At 40.6% G+C, this 24,430-nt stretch overlaps 1 protein-coding gene across 2 annotated transcripts; it reads right to left on the bottom strand.

Annotated features, from left to right (window-relative positions):
- Window positions 1–572: 572 nt before the first annotated feature.
- On the bottom strand, window positions 573–22,505 carry nat8l (N-acetyltransferase 8-like). 2 transcript variants are annotated; one of them, XM_034901188.1, is made up of 3 exons: window positions 21,891–22,493; window positions 20,433–20,597; window positions 573–8,396 (listed from the first exon to the last, which is right to left on the bottom strand). In XM_034901188.1, exons 1-3 carry the CDS (start codon window positions 22,192–22,194, stop codon window positions 8,029–8,031), a joined length of 837 nt encoding a protein of 278 aa, XP_034757079.1. In that variant the 5' UTR covers window positions 22,195–22,493; the 3' UTR covers window positions 573–8,028. The 2 variants fall into 2 exon arrangements, with proteins under 2 accessions (XP_034757079.1, XP_034757080.1); XM_034901189.1 differs by lacking the exon at window positions 20,433–20,597 and having other exon boundaries at window positions 21,891–22,505.
- Window positions 22,506–24,430: the final 1,925 nt, after the last annotated feature.

The following is a 24,430-nucleotide window of genomic DNA, read 5'->3' as shown; positions in this document are numbered from 1 at the left end:
GAGTAAGGGTGTTCAAAGTAGGTATTGAGGTTAAAAAAAAAAAAAAATGTAAAAACTGATTTATTTCAGTTGTAGTACATTTTTGTTTATGTCACCCGTTAAAATAATCAGCCAGCAAGGCATATTAGGGAGAGGAATAAATATCACATAATGCCTGTTATCTTCTACTTTTATAAATAAAAAACAGGAAAATGCATGATTGCGATCCGTTGTATGCCTCCATTCTATTTCTTAAAGGTTTCGCTTTAATGATATGAATGACCTTATGATTATGTTCATTTGAAGAAATGATGCCTTCAATTTAATGACCTGTGCCATTAACAGCAGCAAAGGCCCAAGGGTCCCTCCGAAGACTCCAGTTGTCAAGGGCAACAGCATGAGTTTCCCTAGCTGCCATGGCGACCCGTCAGATTTGTAAGTAGACCCTGCAGCACATATCCTCTCGGCTGTGATTGCTTACACTTATATCACTTCAAATCTAATATTTATCTCAGATTATGCTCTATCATTTAACCTTTTCTTCTCTGCTCTCTTGGCAAGTATGACAAAAATCAATCAACTGTTGCAACATATAAAAGCTTAATGCATCACCATTTTTAATTGATACAATATATGCACATCCATGTTTCAATCATCATAATGCAGGAAATCCCATCTTTACATCTATACAGTGTTCCAAGTGTTTGTCAGTATAAAAGAAAAGGTTAATAATCACAATAATAATAGTAATCCTGGTGTGGTAATACAGCAGTCTTCCAAAGGAATGACAGAAAGGGAACTGAAGGCTAATAGACCCCAATAAAGACCAGGTTGTCACTGCAGTCTCACTGAGGTTGGGCAGACTGGTTGAACCTACAAACATGTCTCTTCACCTCAAGCACTGTCTCCCTGGGAATTACGAAATCTGCTAAATCATCACATCATACATAACCTTATTACTCTATTAAATGAGAATCTTACCCCACACGATACCTGTCTGTCATTTTGACCCTGCTATTCCTCTCTTTCTCCGATACTGTAACCTCTCTGCCACTATTTTCTCACTGCTCTAGTTTACATGGGGCCTCTTCTCTCAAATTCCTCACCGTAGCCAAAGCACCCCTGTCCTACCCTCAGGTTTTCGAATTTCCCACAAAGACCATTTAACTCCCTTCCCCCCAAGTCCATCAATCTCATCCAATTATGTATCAATCCCTCATTCCATTCCTCTATCATAGATTGCTTTAGATAGATAGATTGTTGACCTGACTGCCTCCCCACAGTGTGGCTGCATATCAATCCCATGCTGTGCTTTGTGTGGGTCGGTTTCCTGGCAACAGACAACAGCCATGACAGGGCTCCAGGGCAGACAGAAACCCCTTGCAATGAAGCAGTCTGCAAAAGCTAGATAGCTCAGTCCAGAGCCACTGATATTCATGGCCATGGCTGGTGTGTGCTATAAGCTAACAGACCTGCTGCTGTTGCAGTGTTCTTGGCTCTCTCTCTGGTGGCTTGAGAGTTCAAGCAGACAGACAGGACAAGGAAGGCTGTGTCTGAACCCGTCAGCCTGGGATAGAGACACCAAGGCTAAGATGGCTCACTCTGTAGCCCCTGAAAGTGTTTTATTAGTCATTGTGTCATTAGTCAGTATGGGATTGTTTAGAGCTAATACAGAGGAAGACACCTGCAATACTCAATAATCTCTTTATTAGTGCTGTAAATATCTTTAAAATATAGATGGTAAATATTTTGAATCTGCAGGAGTAAATATGACCCAAGATGCTTTTTACAGTAAAATATACTTTACAACTTTACAGTAGCTAATTTGCAGATAAAAAAAATACTTTGGATCTTACTCGTGAGAACCATGCTTATGATTTGTGATTCTTGCATTGCATTGATTGATTTTGAATTGATTATTTTTCAATTTGTACTGACAGAGTTGTGGTGGTGAAGTTGCACTGCATGTCTCAGTTGTACAAGTTAAGTCAAAAGTCTTTGTGGCTAAATAAAAGCTCAGCTAAGAGGCTACAGCAAATTGCACTTTCAGAATGGGGGCAGCACCATCTAATTCCTGTCTGCTTGAACTGCTCAATCTTTAGCATCCATTATCCCCCTCTTGTCAGTTCCTATTGACATCTGTACACATTTGCAGAGGTACACCTGTATACTTCAACTTCAAGTTTTAAAAACACATCTTTGACACCTCTTTGTAAAGAAAAAATACAAAAAACAAAAACATGTTACAATCAAACACCCCTTCAGGCTTCGATGTAATGAGTGGTAATGTTGCAATGCAAATAATGTGATGCATCACTGCCACTAATTGGTACAGTATAAGGGATATCACATCAATGCAGCATTTCATGTTTTAATAAAATCGTTGTTGATAATATGCATATTAAGCATTATTTTGTGGTTGTCTGTTTGTATTTATTGCTTGGTTAGATGGCACGTGGGCAGGTTTTTTTCTATCCAAATAATACCAAATAAGTACAGGATTGTGTTGAACAATACATAGCCGCATATGGAACAAAATGCAGAAATTACTGTCGCCTTTGGCAAATTTTCACCTCAAAAATTAGCCATGGGTCATAATGTGAATTATACAGTATGGTATCATGTCTTGTATATATGCTTATGATACATACAGTCAATACAGGAAAAAGAGAAACTTTATCCATATTCTTCATAGGAAATGTAAAAAATCAAAACTATCTGTACTTTAATAGCAAAACAAGACACAGTTGTGCTACAAGTGCTTATGTGTTCTTGGCACCCGTGGCCTCAGTCTAGAGTAAGTCCTTATTTATTCACCACAGTGGAGCAAATTCCTCACCAGAGGTAGAGAGAGAGAGAGGGAGTCCATGCTATGGAGCTCTGTTGCTGCAGACCTCCTCCTGCAGTCCCACCACACACCCCTATTTAACTGCCAATGTGGCACATTCCTCCCTCGCCCCTCCCCCTCTATGGTAGGTGGAACATTCCATGCGACAGCCATCTTCTGAGACAAAAATGAACTCCATCAGGATTGGTTAAAACCGGCAAAGATGACAGGTTGCAGTAAATAATACATTAACAACAAGCAGAAATACGGCTATTTACAATCACACTAAATGTCTAACATCTAATGTAGTGGTTTAGTCACTTAGTAAAATAAACAATAGCTGCTTTTTACTTTTTTCCTTTATCCTTCTCATTCATAAAGTAAAAAAACAACCAGAAAAGATATAAAACAAAAATCTTTCTAAGACCTTAAATGTTAGCAGTTTACATTCATGCCTGTGAGTGTTTGGGCCCAAGGCTGTTAAGCATGGACACCATCAACACATCACACCCACAGGATCTGTACATTTGTGCAGTTTTTAATTCTATGCTCCAGTAGATAAACCAAATGAAATACTAATACTGATATTTTTACCGTTTGATTAGTTTAACGGCCAGAATTTAATGTGACCAGGATTTTTTTGCTTTTTAACTCAGCTTGTGCCTCTGTGTCTGCCATCAGAGAGCATCCGATGATCATTTTTGGGTTCTAAAGCACTCAAAACTAAAAGAGCCTTCACCAGCAGGAGAGGCCTGTATGCAGCATACTATCTCAAACCTCAACCAATAGGACAGCAAACTTGCACTCAAACAAACCACAGAAAACCAAATAAAAACGTGTGAGAATGGTTTTGGATTGTACATCAGCAGAACATTTCAGAGGAATGGTTTATAACTTAATGTAAACTCTGGTAGAAGTTGCATACAGTTTAATTACTACATTCTAACATTAAGTATGCATTACCAGGTTTAAATGGGAGGTGAGACTTTAGAGGGCATAGTATTCACATTAAATAGAAAACAGACATTGCTCAGACTTGAAATAAATGCATTATAGTCAGTGCACTTCATCTTTACAATTCAAAGTCACCCCTTAAATAAGTGAAGCCATGCAGTCCACAAGGTATTTAAACTCCAGCGTTTGATTCTGGTGTATAAGGCCTTGGCAAAGGCTTTTTGAAGGATATTACCTTTTTTCAGAATATGTACCAGTATGGATAATAGTTTCTCCCAAAAACATACATGGAGTATTTTGAATTTCAGCAGGCAAAAACTGTGATTGGCAGCAGCAGAATTGGCTCAGAGTTGACAGACTTCACATTCTTCAACAAGATCCATACCACAGTTTGTTTTTTACAATCCACCTCAGCAAAGCCCACATCTCACTCTTAAGCTTCAGACCTCACCCAAGTCTTACAAAGAATGGGTTGAGTCATTTAGTAAGGACCTAAACACACTGGCAGCAATAACTAACATAAATTACTTGACACTCCAAATGTGTCTGCTGTGTTGTTTCAATCTAAAGCCTCAGCACCACTGGCACTTACATTTCACAACTGTGATGTCATATTTTGTGTTCATTCTTTAGTTTGGCTGTATCCTAATTTTCCCCCTTAGCGTCATAGGAAGTTTGTAAATACAATGTGAAGGCCAGTGGTAGCTGTTGAAAAGATATGTCACAAAATACAGTCTGGTTCTCTATTGATTCTCCAGCAACAACCAAGTACAAAGCAGATGCATCAAGGTGGTGTGAGGCATCCTCAACGTGTTCCTCTATGAAAACATCTGATGCATTTTTTAAAACAATAATGGTTGATGTTTTCAGTGCATGATGTGTGCCTTGCTTCTACTTTGTAGAATTTCAAAGAGAAAACTTCCGTTGGCTCTAATTAAAAGACAAATATGTTGTCAGTAGCTAAACCTCCTCTAGACATGGCTTAAACAAAGAAAGGGAAGGGGACTTGACATAAATAAGCCTCTGAATAGCTTTAAATAGCTAAAGTTGACTGTATACATACCGAATAATAAAAAAATCAATCAGGTATGTATTGTAAATTTTACCCAGTTAGCTGACACAGATAGGTCAGTCTGGCGTTTGAGGACATTTTTAACAAGAAGCAGCTATTGCCTTTGTCAGCTGGAGCAAAGTCTAAACCAGTCTTGACCATCACTGCAAACCATTACACTATCCTGCAACCTGCATTTCCTTTATCTGCATATGATAAACTTGGCAAATGACTTTAGTGGATGAAATATATATTATATGCACTGCATGGAAAAAACATGTTTATCTTTTGCATCATTCTTAGTTCTGAAAAGTGTTTGGGATCTTCACCACAAGCTGGTTTAATAGAATAGGAGCTGAAGCTTTCAGACATATGCCCTCACTCCCACTTTGATCAAGGAAGGAAACTAACTTTTTTTTCCGCCAGCCAGTGACAGATAAATTTGAATATTAATATCCACTTTCAAATTAAGCGAGGCTTTAAGAAAGGGATACAACTATCTCCAAAAGATTTATGAGAACTGGCATGTGGCTGGTAATAATTTCACTCCCAGATAATTATTTTTAATAATTTCAAATAAAATTAACCATTATAAAAAAGACACATCTACATTTCCACTGTATGCCATGTGCTAGGAGTTTCTCCCTTAAAATTGTTTGATTCAAAGACACATTTCATGCAAATAATACAATTTTCTTTGCTTTTTTCAAACAAAGTAACACACATTTCTTTTATATTTTCACTTTAAAAAAGAAGCTTATTTTCTTTAATATATACATATATACACACATATATATATATATATATATATATATATATAGTTTAGTTTATAAATTAGTTAATTTTTTTTCTAAACTTTTCCAGGGCAGGCACCATACACACTGGATACAGAGGCATGCCACACTTGCATTGCTTTTTGCATTCTACAGTTGGTTGGCTGGCAGGCATGATGTCATCCAGACGGTGCTACAATTAGTGAGTGACTCTGCACCAACTCTGAACAAACACACACACACACACATAAACAAATTTTACCTCTCACTTTCTGTGTTTTCTGAATCGCACCCACACTCGTCCAACCATACATCACTCTTGCAACCTGGCACCAGCCTGTCCCAGAGCGTCACACTGCCTAGATGACATCAGAGTAGGGGCTCAGGGTCTAGGCTTCATCCACCAAGCTTCTAATGGAATAATAAAAGCAGTGCAGCAAGGCTCTGTGGCGCATGCAGAGATGGGTGGGAATTGGGTGGGGCCTGGCATAGGGAAAGTCAGTGGAGGGTTCAGATGGAAGGTGTGGGGTCTAGCCCAGGGTTGCAGACAGATTCATGAATGGGTAGTAGAGAGAGTTTTGAGGGGGGGGGGGCAGCAAGGCAAGGAGGGTCATTAACTTCATGATGATTACATTTGTATTAAATGTTTTTTCATTTTTTTTCATCTTATGTGATTTTTTTTGGTTGTATTTTGATTTATATTTTACTTTTTACAAATGGTATGATGAGATAACTAAGGCTCAGAGTCGTGGATAGCTGAATCTACTGCTGGTTGTATGGTCAGAGGATGGAGATGGAGAGAGGTGTTATGGGAGAAACTTGGATGTTTTGTTTGCTACATGAGTTTTCACCTGTATACACGATATAAATACATGGAGAAGGGGGAATACTAATGCCAATATGTTAGTTTAAATAATTATTTGCGGTTTGTGCTTAGTCATGGACTGTAGGTTTGCAAGTATTGCTAGTAGTCATGTCTTACCCAAGTTGTTCCCCAATAGCCTGGATTAAGTCTGTGGAGTGAAAGCTGCGGCTACTTTGTAATTGTCGTAGTTTTCACAGTCAAATTTGCATATTACAATGTGGTAATATGTGTTTAAAGTTATAAAATTACTTATGATCATTCAAATACTAAACATATTCAAAATGTTAGAATGTATATTTCTTCACTCAGTAAACAATTTATGTATGTTAAGTAGACAAAGAAAGTAGTGGTTTACTTAGATAATACTGGACTCATAGCACAAAAGCAAATTGTAAATTGTTCATCATACGCTGTTGTGGCACAGTGTAATGACCATAGCCTCATCAAAATCACACACAATCACATAATCTCAACAATCACTCACACACACACGCTCTGACATGCAGCTATATTGTATCTTGGGATCTGTTAGCAAGAAAGCTCCATCCTCCTGTCACCTCAACCAATCAGAGACCCTCTCCACAGCTCCAGTGAGAAACGCCATGATTAATGAAACAATAGGAAGGAGAGATCCAAATAAAAGAATCTGTAAGAGGAATGAAGAGGAGGTCGTGTGAGGAAGATGTACTGTGTTTATCCATGTCTGTCTAGGAGGCAGGATACACAGTGCATATTCCGGTGACCATCCCGTCATCCATCTCTCTCACTATGGGGGTTGGTACCACACTCTCGCTGTGCTTCAATATGGTGTCTTGAGAGAGACTGGCTAAAAGTCAAATTACTTGTTTGTGTGAGCATGCATGCCCACAATGCACACACAAAATGTTACATTGAAGAGCTAAAAGAGAGTGTGTACCACAAGCTCCCCCACCACTTTTTGTGTTTTTCTCTTGAGGAAGCAATATCTGCCCCTCCCAAACCATCCATTGTTCTTTCCTCCCCCAGTGACACAGAATGTAAATGTCTCATTGCACTCTCCTGCATCTACACCCGTCTGTTGAATTTTGCTGTGGGGAAATAAGGAGAATGTGGGAGGGAAGGGAGGGCTTGAGTTAATGGGGGAGGGGTAAAGAGGGCGTTGTGGAGCAGTAATGAATGGGAGTATTGATCACATCATCTTAAAACCAAAGGACCAGGGGAGGGTGCCTAGTTGGGGTGCCAGTTAGATGTCTTCTATAAAAGCCTTTCAGTTTCTCCCAAAATGAAAAGGGAGGAGCAAAGGTACAAAACATAGCTTAATAAAAAAGAGGAAACTTATTTAAAATGTAGAAGTATAATACAAAAACAACAGCAACAAAAGCATAAAAGAAAGAAAGAGTTAATGACTTTAAAGATGAAATAGTAGAAGTGTTAAGTACTCAAAGTTATCTCTAATGACACAAAATAAATAAAAGCTGTCAGAGGAGAGGATGCAGTCGGGGCTCTCGGGTGAAGGAGGGTCGTTGCTCTCTCTCTCTCTCTCTCCGCCCCTCTCTTTCTCCATCTCCCCCTCTCTCTCTCTCTCCCTCCCTGTCACCTCTCACTCCTCACGGAGCTGCAGGCGGTAGCGGCTGTAGCGGATCTGGAAGAAGAGCCTCTCTAGTGGTGAGCGGTTCATCCCGGGGAGCCTGTAGTCCTCGCTCTGGCCCGTTCGGCGGAAGCCCAGCGACTCGTACAGCTTGTGAGCAGCCAATTTGACAGCCGTCGTGCCGAGGACCACAGCAGCATAGTTGTTGCGCATGGCAAACTCCAGAACACGACGACCCAGTGCCTTTGCAATGCCTTTGCCGCGGTACCGAGAGTCCACCGACATGCGCCGCAGCTCCACCCGGTTGTCATCCTCGCGGCCTTTCGCTGCCACGATCCCCACCACATGTCCGTCGAGCACTGCCACCCAGAAACAGGAGCCTGACAGAAACAAAACAACAACAATATGTTTGATTAAATTATGTTTGTATGAACAGGCTGCTGCTAAGGCTAGATTTAAAATTAAACACTTAAAGGCATAGGTCAACATTCTGGGAAATGTTGCAGAGTTAGATGAGAAGATTAACAGTGGTATCAATCTTCTCACCTAACTCTCAGCAAGAAAGAAAATTATCATATTTCCCAAAATTAAATAAAGGTAAAGGCCGGGGCCTAAAGCATTAAGGTCATTACTGCAATGTTTTAGTCTTGTTGTGTGTCTTGATCAAAGAAAAATATATTTTCTGTAGATGTACTAAAGGGTACCCTAACCCTCAAGCTCAGCTGCACCCATGTACTGTGAAGCTAAAGACCACATTCCAAATCTCTGACAGATATATTGAATCCAAATACTAGTGCAGTAAAACGTTTGTACACAATCACACCGGGCTTATTTGACCAAATATGCATTGTGATGGATGGATGAAAGGTATAACTGGAAGGACAACGGTAGTAAAATTAGTGTTTAGAACCAAAATCAAAATGAACATCCTGTGTTTCCATTAGCAACATGTTGCATCATGTCATAATGGCTTCAATGCTCTGAGAGGAGAGAGAACAGAAGAAGGGGTGCAGGGAGTAAATGAGGAGGGCAGAGACCAGAGTCTGAAAAAGGCATGACCGAGCGGTCACTTGGGGCTCACAGTGTAGTGGAGCAGAAGCGCTGATTTCACAGGACAGAGACAGGCAAGTTTTTTGGGGGGATTAGATATAAAGTTTAGTTAGTTTACTTGATCTTGTTGCAGGATTTGATCTTATTTACAAGCCCTACATTGTCATGTAAAGTCTGCATAGACAGGAAAGCTCACATTGTATGATTACTTGCTGAATCCCAGAGTTGATATATCAGACACTGGTGACAGACAGACAGACGGATAAAGAGACTAATAACACTCATTCAGACAAACAAGGTTAGACCAGTGAAGATACAGACATCAGCAGACAATGCTCCTCCACCAGAGTACTACTTAAAGCTCGTTTTTATTTTTTTATATCTATATTTTTGCTGCAATTTTCTAAGCTGTTCACTTTGACAGAGTGATTATGTTTGTAAATGAAACTTCTTTTTATCTTTGAATGCCATTTTCAGTGATTATAATAATAAAAACAATGTGAACTAAGCTTTTACGTTTAGTTCTTCAGAGCTAGATTTTGAAATCCCTCTATTATTAATAGTCCCCACATTAGCCTGGAAAGATAACTAGTTTACAAAGAACCGACTAACGTGTTTTGAAATTATTCCCCTTTGAATCTTAATCAGGGACTTTAAAAAGACGAACATAGCGCAGAGGTGCATGCCCTTGCTTTCCTAAACCGATCGTAACCTTTCAAGGAAAATTACCCTCTCAACATTCTGCTTTTGATTAGGTAACCATGCTTAAATCGCCTCTCTATCAATGTCAGCAGTATGTACACATGTTTGCAGAGGTTACATAGTTCTGTACTAAAATGCCATATGTTTGTTATAGATGCAGTAAACCTGTCTGATCTGCGGACAGTAAAAATCTGTCCCTCTGTCCATGAGCTCTGAAACCTAATTCTCTCTCTGTGTTTACTCTGTCTTACCTTGCCTTTACACAACCCCCTCTTTGTTTCATCCTGCTGAATCCCTCACTCGTACACACACGACGTAAAGAACACACACACAAAAACATACACGCGCACACACGCACACAAACTCAAACAGGCAATGGCATTAACATCATGCTTCTGCTGGAGTGCTGTGTGTTAGGAGGGGTTTGATGCCCCTGCAGGCATGTGTTAAGCTGATCCGAAGGCTTCCGTTACTGGATCAAACAACTGTCATGTATGTTGCCGCGGCAACAAGAAAACCTGAGTAGAGTAGAGAGACAGGGGTATGGGATCACTGGGAGATTGTCTGCAACCGGTGTTTTACTAATAGGCTAAAGGCAGCAACCATATGCTAATGTTAACCCCCTGCCCACTGTAAAACCACATGTGGGATCAATCAGAGCTCGCATTATGAAATCACTTGAGTTCAGGTGGATTGTTACCATTCAACCTGGCTTTATTTCGCACTTCTTTTGGGTCGCAATAAATGTCTTTCAACCACTTTTGCGGTAAAATATTTTATAGAAGAAACCCTTTCATATGTGCAAGACCTAAGAGAATATGAAAAACATGCTTGTGTTGGGCTTTCTTCATCTTCTGCTTAAGATTTTCAGTGCCTTCTCACTAGCCTGTAATCTCATAAGGGAAAAATCCTTTATAACCATAAACAGCACATAAGAGCATCTTGTTACTACCTCAGTTGAAACTTTATAGATTCACTCTGTCTGGCTAAATCAAATTTTGACGTCAGGCATGGAGACGCTGCTGAGGAAATTCAACTAATCCAGAATTTTGTCTCATTTGCGGTTTCCGAAAAAATGCAAGTCAGATCACTCTGCAGTTTACTGACATTACATTTCTCTATAATAAAAGTCCTTTAAAACAAAAAGCATCAATCATTTCTTACTGCCATTTGGGGGCCGTCAAAGTGTGAAGGTAATTATGCGGAGCTTTGATGGATGATTGTCTGTACGCCTCAGGTTTACAAAGTTCTGGGTAGTTAAGTGTCTTTTGGCCTTCACTTATACTATGGAAGGATGTGTTATTATATAAATCTGCAGTCTCAACTCCTGTGGTACTCTGTCGGCATTATTATGATTGTGCGTGTGTACATGTGTGTGGATGGGTGGGTGTTTGCATAGGAGGGGGAAATATGCTTCCATAAAGCCCTCCTGACCATCTGTCTGAACTGAGCCTATGCCAGGAATGAGGATAGCACAGGAAAGCACGCACACCAACCGCCCATGTGCCTGTCTGCCTATCAGACTGTGTATTACTTAACTCTGTTAGCCCCTCTTCCACCCTCTGACTCTGCTTTTTTGTGTGAAAGCTCAGCAGGATATTTTGACATCTGACATCACTGCTCAAGGAGCATCACGTCTGCTGAATCTGACACTAGTGCTATTAAACTGCATGGATTTAGCGAGCTATTAATTGTGCTGGGAACTGCACTTTGTGGAGTTAGGAAGATAGAGACAGACGCTCACATACAAAAAAGAAAAAAGAGAGAAAAAGTTATCCTGCATTTCCACCAAGCAGTCCAGTACAGTTCATTTCACATTAGTAGTTATTCTAACATTTTCATTAGCAAATGTTGTAGATAGTACACTGTTCTTGGTACCACCTCGGTCAAGGTTCCAAGGGAGCTGAGTGGATAGTAGAAGGTGGAGTTTAAACACTGCAGAACACTGACTGTCAGAGAGAATGGTCACTAGCGCGACACAGGAAATCCACAAATGCACACACCCAGACATGTTCCAGTGAGTGCCGCGTTGGAGATAATGTCACGGCATAGAATCTACACCTGAGAGTTACTATCCGCAGTGGTAAACGAAAAGAGAAAAGAACCTGGTACAAAAATTAACTCAAGCAGAGCCGTATCATACGATGAAAACACCGCATTAGAGGAGGAGGCATAACGTTATGTTTCAAGGGGCATTTTATATGAGATTATGCTGCTCCGGACTCTCATCAAGTCTGCAGATCTGCAACTGTAATGTCATGTTCTATCCCAAATAAGGGGTGCTTTGAGGCATACTGTTGCATATGCTGCGTATTGGGTTGCCATTTGCTATCCCAAGACTTACTTGGAAAATGTGAGGAAGGTGAAAGAGTGACACTCTTCTGTTTCCCTCAACAACCCTTGTAAAGCCTCTCTTAGGCAAGGCACCTAACTACTAACTGCATGAGTGAAGCTGTGTGTAATTCTCTAGAATGAAATGGATTAACCACTTTGTTCCAGATTAATAACAGGAAGCATTGCATTGTGTTCCCCAGAGTATGAATCCACTATCTGTACTTTGACTCTTTACTACATCTCAGCAGTGCTATAGATTGTTTATTAATGTTGTGTTATCATCATACCGCTTTCACACATGGACTCACTTACACCTCACTTTGCACTGGCTTTGAAATGCCTACTTAATCTGTATTTATGTAGCCTATTGTGTTCTGTTTTCTTGTACTATATTAAATGTAAAAACTGTATGTTGTCTTGTACGCTTATGTTTCTCTTGGCCAGGTCGCCGTTGCAAAGGAGAACCTTTTCCCAACGGTCTACCTGGTTAAATTAAGGTTAAATAAGACCTTGATCCTTCCTCTAACAACACCAGCAGGTTGAAATTTGTGGTTTGGATTGAAATGTTACAATAATAACTTTCCAAACAGAGTCATGGTCAGTTCAAAATTTCTGCTTGTCCAATACTTTGGTTTATGACCAAATTACCAAACTTTATTGTGTCTTTCTCTTGTTGAGGGAAATAGTTGAGTAGTCAAGAGTTTGACCTCAAAGAGAATATTGAGAAAAAAAGTGTAAAATATTTAAAAATTCCATCCTCACCTAAAGTTGTAACTCTACTGTAAGGTTGTGGAATGGTTGATATTTTTGGATTAAGCCACTCTCTTTTCTTTATATCTTTCTTCTTATCTACCTGATTACCCCCATCTCTTTCCTAGTACTCCTCTTACAAGTCAAGAAGGAGGAGCTGTTTAGTCTGTCATGTTGCCACAAGATTAGAGAGGGAATGAATAAGACACTTTTCCAAAAAGAGGCCTCAACCTTTTCCTGTTGTGTTGATCAAGCCAATAAGCCTTCTGATGCTCCAACACAGCAGTGCATTGCTAGAGTAGAGCTTAATATAGTGTTAATACAAAGTACAACTCATGTATTGGTTTGTATAAGCTTTCTTAACATAATAAAAGGAGTAGAAAAACAGGGAGAAAAAGAGGGACAATAAAGAAAAAGAAAGAGTGAGTGAGTAGAGGAGGAAGGCACGGCATCCATGTTAACATTAATAGCGATGAGCCTGAAAGGATCCATTATTGCTGCTTGGGCATACAAACACGACGGGGGGAGGGAGGACATTAAATCTACCATTATTACAGAAGGGGGAGGGGACCTGAAGAATACAGATGATCTCAAGACAGGCCAGAGAAGGAAGGCAAAAGAGGGAGAAAGAACTCATATCACTCAAAATCATTCATAACAATTCTTACACAAGCAAAAATCTGATTACTATATTCTTATTGTGACAAATCTAATTTCTTTAACCTCTTCACAGGTATATTAATATGCCTCCGTACGTGTGTGTGGGAGTGTTAAGTACTGGCTGATATGATATGAACCATGTATAAAAAATCACACACTTGCGCACACACACAGGAATAGTTTTTATGGTGTCTAACAAGATTATTCTCTTTTCCTTCAGGGAGGGAGGGATGGATAATTAATTCAATAAGCATTCAGTCTAGACGCAGCCTTACTGTGCTGTCGTTCACTTGTCTGTCCTGAGCACTATGGGTGTAAGCCCTGACAAAAGCTCGTTAGCTCTAGCCTGTTTCTTTTTATGTGTTATTATGTTTCCGCATATGTGTCATTGTTGCATGGCACACTTAAGATGTATCTTTCAGTAGTGGCTCTGAATCAAAACTGTTGCATCACTGCAGAATGTATCTAGTGCTAACATTTCTACCTTGTATACATGTGGTGCAATATCAGACTATGTTAAAGCATCATTTTCTATCCTAACAATCAATTTTGACAACATCTTTGTGTCTTTGTACTGTTCTTTATGTCTTCATTTTCTTATTTTAATGTACAACTTTCAATTTTAAGAAGAAATGCTTAAAATTCTTTTGAAAGTGATCTTCAGAGTGTTCTATGGTCCTATACAACACACACACACCCTGCCTCATGCCCTTCCATAAAAACACACACATGGACACATCCTCCTCCTCTGGTCAGATTATGGATTAGCTTGTCATGTGTAACCCTAAATTCAGCAGTCCTCCGTCACGGACAAATGAAGATAAGAGGAAGAGACTGTCAGACACAGGAGACACTTTTCTGATATGTACACACAACAATTACATAAAATGCATAGTCATTGTGTATTGAAGCCCGGATTTACAGTAGTATTTACCAACGACTCGGCCTTAAAGCTAAATTCAATGTGTGTAGGAAAGTGTTGCATTGATCTATGTGCTGTCACACTAAACTCCTACAGCGTGCACCTTTCCATTAGCTTAGAGGAATGCATTATCTGGCCCTTTACTGTTGGTTTTACTGCCTTTCTGCCCGTCAGTGCATCTATGCATGTTTGTTTGTATGCAAGCATGCAAGTAGAGCCCACATTTTACACACATGCTACACTTTGCTGTGTACATGCCATTGTTTACATGGCTGCTACAGCCTAAGAAGCCCCTCTCTCCCTTCAGGCCACCAGGCTGGGCTTCACACCAACATGCAAAATCTATTACATCCCTACTTTTACTTGTGCTGTGTAAATCAAGACCAAACTGAACAAATCTCTTTTAAACTATAGACTATAAAGTTAATAACACATTTATTGATAACAGGCTTTAAGTTGCTTATCAGTAGCGATCAAGCATTATGATTGGTCACCAGAGAGTCGAGGAAGTGAGAAAATCCAAAATGCTGCCGATAATGAAGCTGCTGTTGACTCGTCCCCTACTCTTTCCAACGAGTGTCTTTGTTCAGTATTGATTCACGCAGAATGTGAAACAAAGGCCGAGGGTAGTGAGACTGCAATGCATTATTAATGATTGGCTCTCAAAACGCTGAATAGACAAAAGATTCACGTGTTCATGTACTTGCAGCATACAAAGTAATGGACTGATGAGTTCTTCAGTTCCTCAGTATGTCAAGGATGGGAACAGCAGAGTCGCCCAGTGACGTAACAACGTGGCTAACATTGTGACAGGCTACAAAAACAATTATGTGATTTATATGTAAATCAACTATCAGAGAATTGATGTGTTATGCCCCTGACACACCAACCAGACGGCCAATCCTCGGGAGAAAAGGCAGTCTTTCCGAGTTGGTCAAAAAAGTGCCTTGGAACACACCAAACCAACGAGACATAACAGCATGTGGCGTTAATCTGTAATGCCGCCCAAAAATGAAAACCTGCAGCCAATTGGACAAACGTGTCACGTGGGTCTAGCTTCTCCGGAAATTCAAAGTCAAGACTGTCAAGGCGGCTTGTTCAGAATACAGTCTCAAATTTTACTAAAATAGTTCACCGAAATGTGTTTTTGAAAACATTTTAAGCAAGAAACAGGCCATGCAGTTGCTGAATCTGTCTTCATTTCAGATCGATTAAGGTCAGTTTAAAAGACTTTCGTCCGATTTTGAGAGACTCTAGTCAAACTCATCCCTCTCCTTGTTTCCGGGCTAGCACTGGACCAATCAGATTGGTCATTTGAATCCGACTGCCGGCAGTGACCGCCTTCCAACTGAGCATGTCCAGTCGGCCAAAATGAAGGCCGACGGCCCCTCCGACAGCACGGAACACACCAAACAGACTCGAGTCACTGACCTCGCCAGATTGTCCAACAGCCGATTATCAGTTTAGTGTGTCACGGCCTTTACAGAGAGAGAGGCTAGAGGTTTCCCCGTTTCTAGTCTTAATGCTAAGCTAATCAGGCTGCTGGCTTTAGCTCAATATTTAGCGTGCAAACATAACAGTGGGATCCGGCTTCTCATTTAACTCTACGTTCGAAAAGAAAAACATACTTCCCAAAATGTCAAAGAATTTCTCTAATATTGTCACTTTACTAGGGCTGCAACTTATTGCCAATGTTGCTTGTTTTATAATTAATTATTAGTTTTTTTCCGGAAAAATACTTAAATGATTGATTTTTTTTGAATACTTGTTTCAGCACTTAATTCTTTTTTTTTGTAAATCTGTTTGTGAATGTGTACAATAATATCTGAGTTAATTTAACTTGTGTAACTACAGAGTAACAATAAGTAGTGTAGTAGTAACATAATTGTCCGCTGCTACTGATGAATGAACGAATGAATAGTAAATTACATTTTTCTGTTTTTTTTTTTTCTGTTTTTGAAAGAGACTGATGGCTCGGAGGAAACATCACTTCCTCTGTGACAGGATGATGGATAACCCAGTTGGCCACTGCATCACGTCCTCTGCACCTTCAGCGTAGATGAGAACTACAGAGGAAGGGGAGGAAGCGGAGCGATACTGGTGGGAGACAGAAAGGCTGAACTTCAACAAGAGGGATGGATAAGAGAGGAGAGGATAAAAAGAAGATTCCTCGTTAATCAAAAGGTGTCAGAAATGTACCCAGGAGATCCCTTTGTCTGTGTGCTTACCAAACTGATTATTTATGTTTTTCTCAAACAAACACAAAATATATCATATAGTTGAGGAACAAACCCCTCCCCCGGATGCCCCTATTTTCTATCAAGCGCTCTTGTCTTTCCCACCTTACACATTTTTCCACTCTCTTTCACTATCTTCACTCTCTGTCGTTCAGAGCTAAAATAAGCACAGCTCAACACACATACACACACACACACACATAGAGCCATAATGAGTCTGAGACTTGCAGTTTTTTTTAATGTTGCCTGCATTGATGAGGCCGTGCAATGGTCATGACGCCTCATTAAACAGCCAGTATTACTGAGTGGGTATGACTTTCAGCATGGGGGATTTGGCTCAATGTCTAGTGTTGCCCTCATAATATTACATTCACTTTTTAAGCCGCTTCAGAGTAACCTATAGTGATTGAGCAAGTCAATGGTGCAAGGAAAGGGGTATCTTGTCTGCCTACTGCTTGAACATGAGGGGAAACCTCTTTCTTTCAGTGTTTACAGTTGGTTTCCCTTTGCACTAAAGCTATTTAAAATATGCCCACTTTTGGTGTCCTGGCCCTATGCGATTAAGTAATGCAGAGTCATAATAATGATAGCTGTAACTCCAACATTCATTTCCTATGAGAGGTACAAAATGAACACGTGCACACTATTTGAAGGTATAGGTGCTGACATGAACCAGTCCTGTGATACAGTGAGAAACACTGGCGCATAAGGTGCCAGAAGCAATCACATTAACAAAGATGGTGTTTGTTGCTGTTGCCTAAAAAGTCATTAACAGTTGTAGAATTTAAAATATTAAATTCTACAACTGTTAATGACTTTTTGCTGCTTACTAAAGATTTGGAAGGTTAAAACTAAAATCAATGATAGCTTTGTAGCCCTTGACATGTAAAAATCAGATTTTCTTGTTTGTGGGGACTTGCAAATCTTGTTTGAAGAAGTGCAAAGAGATTATCTGAAATTAGTTCAAGGAATCAGGGATAAAGTAAAAACATTTTGATTTAGTTTTCTGTGAGAGAAATAGTTTGTCGAAAAGTTTTTTTTCATTAATTACAGTTTCTTTCAGCAAATGCCCTTTAGTTGTTAACATACCAGTGGTGAACATATTGATTGGCAGATTGAGTCATTATTGGTTTATCGCATTCAAGGAAGGACAGAGAAAGATACATGGAAGAAGGAGGAGTCAGAGTGTGCAAAAAGATTTGTGCCAGCATCAGTTTCAATTTGTCAAACTCTTATTGAACTGTTGAATTCATATAATGGATTTTAAGCAGTTAAGAGTTGTGCCAAATCACAGTTTCAAATGTGTCTATTTTGTTTAAAATTCAGCTTTAATCATTCAGTTTAATATGTGTATATAACCATATCCGCGCCTCAATTTTTGTTAAGGAAACACGCTTTTGTCTTTTTTTATACATCCATTATTATTATACATTTATACTCCCAGCCATGGTAACTTCAACTTGCTTTACAGCCTCTCTCCCACACACACACGCCCACTCATTTTATGTGGCATGTTAAAGAAGTGACAGCTGGCCTTAAGGGGCAGCAGAGTGATCAATCACAATATTCACATAGGAGATAAGCGTATAAATTGGTGTAGTTATTCAACGTGTACAGGAATACGTGGCTCCAGTCAGATTAGTTAGTGTTCCTCTATTTTCCAAGCATTCTGTGGTCAGTGTCCACTTATTAGAGTTTAGTTAATTTGCATTTCGGTACTGGTCAAAAAATGTAAGGAGTGGGGAACGCTACAAGTATCCCCTCTTTCTTCCTGTCATTAAAGTTAATACATTGTTCATATTCTGGGATGATCAGATTTATCATCCCCCACGAGACATCTCTGTTAATAAACACCACACAAGTTTTCATGCACCCAAAGACGCACACAAACACATTCATATTAACATCTTATTTACCATTCTTATGTTGCCTTCTTGCAAAAACATTTCTCCTCAATATGTCTAGAATTGCAGAGATAATTTCTTTCCATTTTAAGTCCATTTCCAACTTGTTTCACTCATTCCTACAGCACGCCTACCCAGTGTTCATTGTGGATGCTGGGATCTGAGGTGTTGCCTTACAAATAGAGAAAACACAATCTAGCATACACTGTTTTAGTGCAGATTGGAAGATTTAGTTCTAAGCATAGCTCCTTGTAGTAATGAAAGCTAGTTTGCAGAGCCAAATCCCAATGGTCAACAGTTTTTGGGTTGTCGAGTAGCCCTTACTATCTGATCTTAGCAAGTACAATATCAATCAATGAATCAATTTATGAGACTAATTTTCATCCCGTCGTTCAGGTAAATCACTGATAGACATTTTCTTTAATTCTGTCTTTTTTCTTTTTCTGTTGCTAGCAAGCTTATTGATGACAGAAGGATTTCCTGGTTTATTTTGGAGAGACCATGATTCTCCTCCAAACTATAAGCTTAAAAACCCGGAAAGCTTGGTTTCAAATATATTTTTCTTTCTAGATTGAATATTCATGACAAATAAGCAAAACATAAGAGTTAATGTTCTGTTTTTGGGGGGAGGGGGAATAGAAAACTCAGCTTACTCTGGCTTGATTGATTTAGCTACCAACCAATCATCAGATTTTGATTAAAATGTTGCTACATTCTGATTGGTGCATGGAAGTACGTGACATCACCTCTTTCCAATTGAGCCCCGCCCACCTTAAACTAGAGCGAAGAGCACAGAGAAAACATTTTTATACCTCTAATGTAAAATAAGAACACTTCCAATTTTTGTTTAAAAAAATCTGTAGATAATCACAGATGTCTACGTCTTACGTGCCACACACATAACAACACACACCAAAGGACAGTGACGTGAGATGTGCCTCTCAATCAGCACTGCACATTGGTGCCCAGGTGATCGCCCCCCTGGGCCCATTCAGTTTGCGTGGATATAATCATTAGCATTGTCCAAGAGCAGTGGTGCCTGACCCCCACTAAACCATCTCGGCCCTTCACCAATAATGGGAATGCTAAATTGCAATTGTGTATGCAGTGGATTACCAGGCCAGAGGGCACAATGTTGGAGAGAAAGTGACAACGGGGGGCAATTGACCGGCTTAACCAACACCTGCTTTTGATATTGGCCACGTGGTTTGGGTTAACAGGGAATAAATGTGTCCGAAAAGTTACAGGGCAGTGTGTCATGTTTGTGGCTGGCTATCGCTCACACCCAAAACTTGACTCCTGGAGAGCATTAATTGTTTGAGATGATTGAATTTTCAAATTAGAAACTTTAGTGGAAGAAATGGGCCTTGCCGACACCTCGTATACTGCAGAAAGTGTATCAGCAGTTTCCTTAGTGCGATCAATAGCGCTGTAATGTAACCTCTCCTCCCTGCCCGTGACCAAGCGGAGCTCAGAGAGGAAGCAAGTGGGGGAAGGAGTGGAGAAAGAGACGGGAGGGAGGAGGGGTGGAAGAGAAGGAAAGCAGAGAGAGGAGCTGTATATTTGATGAGTTGCCTCTGGATTGCATAAAGACTCTCTAGACCGAGCTAGTTAACAGGTTCATGTTTAGGTTCACTGCCTTTCATGTAGTTCTTCAGGGGTTTTGTCTTTGCAGCAAAGTTTTAGAGCTAACTTTTAAAAGTAGAGTTTTTTTATATACCTCAGATTTATCTTCTTCTTTTCTTGTTTTAAATCAACACTGGTGGTGGAGCATTGCCAACTGACAAACCAGACAACGTGTATGTGTTTCATAAGTCACACTGCAATGAGGACAGTGATATTTCTCCCTCGTCTTACCTGTGGGTTTCATGTAATAAGCCTCTATGTCAGCCATGTCCGTGTGCAGAGCACAGTCCAGATAACCGTGGATAACTTTCCTGCTGTAGTAGTAGCGCGCACCCATGAGAATGAGGGGCGCACAGCAGGTCAGAATGAAGGAATTGGTCACGAAAAAGCACATTACTATGGAGAAATGGAAGAAAAATAAACGAAACCTGTCAGAAAAGAGAATCACATGTTTGATTTTGGCGGAATTTGACCCCACACAGACACAAACATAGAAGAACAGAGGCAAGATGACATTTTTTAACATCAATAAAGTGAAATAGTTGCATCAAATCCTGTTATAATGGTGGAAACATGAACATTTTTCATAAAGAGAGATTAGGATTAGTTTCACTCAGTGGCTTTCATCAAACTGTGAAGCACATTGTACACATTGTGCACATTAGTATTGCTGCAGAAACACAAAATATGACAGGGTAAAACTTAGAGTAGAGAGTACATGTTAGTATTGAGTTCATCAAACCAGTTCAGTCCATACTGAAGTAATTAGTTGGATGTAACGCTGGGGGGCGCACAGGGAAACTAACAAGCAGGCTGGATGCTGCATAGCATGTTGTTCCGTGGCATGCAGCAACTAGTTAGTTTACTCCACTGCACCCCAGCGTGGTGTCAAACATCAGCGCGGAAATACAGGGGGTAGGGACTTGATAGAGAATTTTGTCAAACAGTGTCCCTAAGACTCATTGAGTCTAATTAACAGCAGTCTAATTAACGCCAAACTAACACAGTTCAGGCCAAAAGTTTTTGATTATTTAACAGTTTGTTATTTTACGTGCGTAACGGCACCGGTCACGATACATGGGGCTTTCTGCAACATCAACAAAAGCCAGGCGACATCAGAGCATGACTGGCGCAGAGGCTGCTGTGCAGAGGCGGAGCGTGTGCGCGCCGCTGGGGATATTAATGTGTGTTGGGGTGCGCGGGGGTTTACTTTTTTTGGGTACGTGCATATGCGCGCACCCCGTGGGCCAATCCTCAATTTCATTCACTCATTCATTCACGGCACCGGCATGTCATCACATCATCAGCAGGCCCACCGGTTATACACGTGCACCATGCGCCTAGCTGGCCATGCCTTTTGTTGCATGATGAGCAACATGCCGGTGTGTGCTGGCGGAAAGAGCCGCGTTGGCCCGCTGAGGTGCTTTAACAGACTTCGATTTAACTGGACGTTAGATATATGTGGGATATAAGACACTTTCTTTAAAGAAATCACATTGGGATGCCACCATCCAACAAAGGCGCAACAGCGATGTTATCCAATGTGATGTGAGCTAGAGAAATAACTCATATAGGCTACATAATTGATGTGAGGTAATATGTTGAATTTAGAAAAGTGGGTCTGAAAGCTGACATGGGAATAAATAAACCGGTGTAGAGCGCATATTGCAAGGCAATGGGGGTACTTACCTGTCAGAAGAGCATATAAAAACTGAGTCTTGGGCTGCTGCCTGAGCCCCCTAAACGCCGTATTGGGTATCCTCTCCATAATGCCCTCATAAAAGATGCGCCGCACCTCCTCTTGATCCCCGCACTCGAACTCGCGGATAAAAACCGCATCTTTTCTCACATCCGTTTCCTCGGAGGGGTTCAGAGCTGCGCTGGACGGAGTAGAGCTCCACATGATCGACTCTTTTTTGGTCCCAGGTATAGCATCGTGTTCATCCGCAACAATTTTAGTCTCGCAAACCATTTTGGGAGACGTAAAATGCATGCAACTGGCCGCAACAACAACTACAGTTCGGAAAAGGGGGAAGAATGAGGGTGAAATGGATGATGTGTGAGATATTCTTAAAAAACAGAGAAACGATGAAGGGGATATAAGACGAAGGGGGGTGTTCTGCTGCAACCCTGAGCGTTTCTGACGACTTGCCGGTGTTATTCAAGCAGTATTTATAAGCCGGCAGGGCGGGTAGATTCAGGTTCAGGGGTTGGGGTGCTCCTCTCGCTGCACAGATTGGTGGAAGCGTTGCGCCGTTATATGCTGATGGAGGAGGGAGAGACAGACACACTCGCTCTCACTGCATCTGAACAGGCTTGTGTGTACCGGCGACGTGTGTAACCTATTTTGAGGATGGGGGCCCATGAGAAGTGTGTGTGATGGCGAGGTTGCGTAGAGAGGTTGTTTCTGAACAGGCTTGTCTTTATAATGTGTTTCAATGAGGAGGATCCCCACACTGTGATACACTGCAACAAGGCGACGGGAGCTTATGAAATGCTCATGCTGTTAATAATGTATTTATATTATTTAATTGTAGCTTATAAAAAAATGTTATGTTGGTTTACACTAAATTTGAGGGGAACTAGTTCGAATTTGCCTTGACTCTGTCAGAGATGCCTCACAACGATGGACATCTCCGTCGTTGCGCAGATAAAAAAAAGCTAAAGTGACAATGAGTGGGTGGAAAGGATCCTGATGTAAGACATGAGTTTATATTCTGATTTGAATCGACATTAAGAGGACACTACACAGCTTTGATTTCAGCTAGTAGTCGCCCTTATGTCTGGGCCCATCAGTGGAGCAGCCTCCTCTGCCTGTTGACTGACAGCTCTGCTGCACTGCAGTGATTCCTCCACGGCTTCCCTTCGCTTTGTAACCCTGCTCCTGTCATACACCGGTTTAACATGGAGATTATATCTCGCCTTACTGCGCATCTGGAACATCCCATTAGCCCATCTGTCGGCAACTTGCACCGTACACTTTAAGCACGAGCGACGACAATCCCGGCTTTACGCACGACTGTGGCGGCGGCGGTGGTGATGATGATGATAATGATCCTTCCGGCCCTTTGTTGTCCCCCGACACTCCCTGTAATTAACCGTGACTGGTATACAGTCAAGCTCTTATGAACAAAAGTGATGCCATTATTTGCGTGTGCTTTTATTTTTCAATATTATGATTAGGGGGTGAAGAATATAAGGGTGATTTACAGTTGGATACAGGTGGGAAACATTAGCCTTCATGTCCATATTAGTAAAAAAACAAAATGTTTCAATGAAGTCTGCAGCACCGTTATTGCGCATCACTGCCGCATGGTTATGGAATATTATGCAATAACGGTTTCCTTGGCACCGTAATCATGAAAACTACTCAATGTGTTTCAGTCGGAAGAAGATATTAACTATATTGTAGCTGTTAGCTCTTTGTGAAAGTGGCCAGCCTTGCAGAGCTGCAGAGGCATATGCAAAGTAGAACTAGTTTGAACCGGATTAGCTGAGGCAACCTGCTACTGATCCCGCTGCATCCATCCGCACTCCCTCCTCCTACGGTATCCTCATCCTCTCATCATAGACTTGCCGGGGGAGGAGGAGGCCAGGCTGATACCGGCATTCTTTACATAGGCCTACTCTGCTCAGACCGGACATTTGCTCTACAAAAATGCGTCGAAAGATGATTTTCTACGCATCAGCATCTGCAGCGAATCTCACCATGCCGACCGATTGGAAGATGCTCTGAGCATGCGCAGTGTTCCCTTTTGATTGACTCCCAGTAATGCATCCTTCAAGTGTTGTCGGTAATGTCGCAATCATTAAATAGTGAACACAAACGGAAAGTTGTAAAAACATCTAATTTTTGAGCATCTCCAAAATGTTTTGCTCTCTATTTTGCTACTGTCTGTGCACAGACTTTTGAAATAATACATTCATCAAAACATTCTTATGTCTCATAATATTATTTCCAGTTTTAATATATCCAAAATAAAGAACCTCAACAATTGCAATTCATTGAACAACTGGTCCATTGACCTTCAGAAATACAAGAGCATTTGCTAAAAACCTCTTTCAACAAAACATTCATCACTAAATCTCTATTTGTAACCTAATGTGTGCTTGACTTAGGCTACACATCAGCAAAACACTTAGTTGTAAGTAATATAGCAGCTGAAAACCACACATCAAGAAGTTGAGTACAGCAGAAAATTGAATGTCAAACCATGTGACTGACAAAC

The sequence above is a fragment of the Etheostoma cragini genome, chromosome 19 (assembly GCF_013103735.1).
Source record: "Etheostoma cragini isolate CJK2018 chromosome 19, CSU_Ecrag_1.0, whole genome shotgun sequence".
NCBI lineage: Eukaryota > Metazoa > Chordata > Actinopteri > Perciformes > Percidae > Etheostoma > Etheostoma cragini.
The sequence above is the reverse complement of the archived record's forward strand: the minus strand, read 5'-3'. Positions and strand labels throughout refer to the sequence as shown.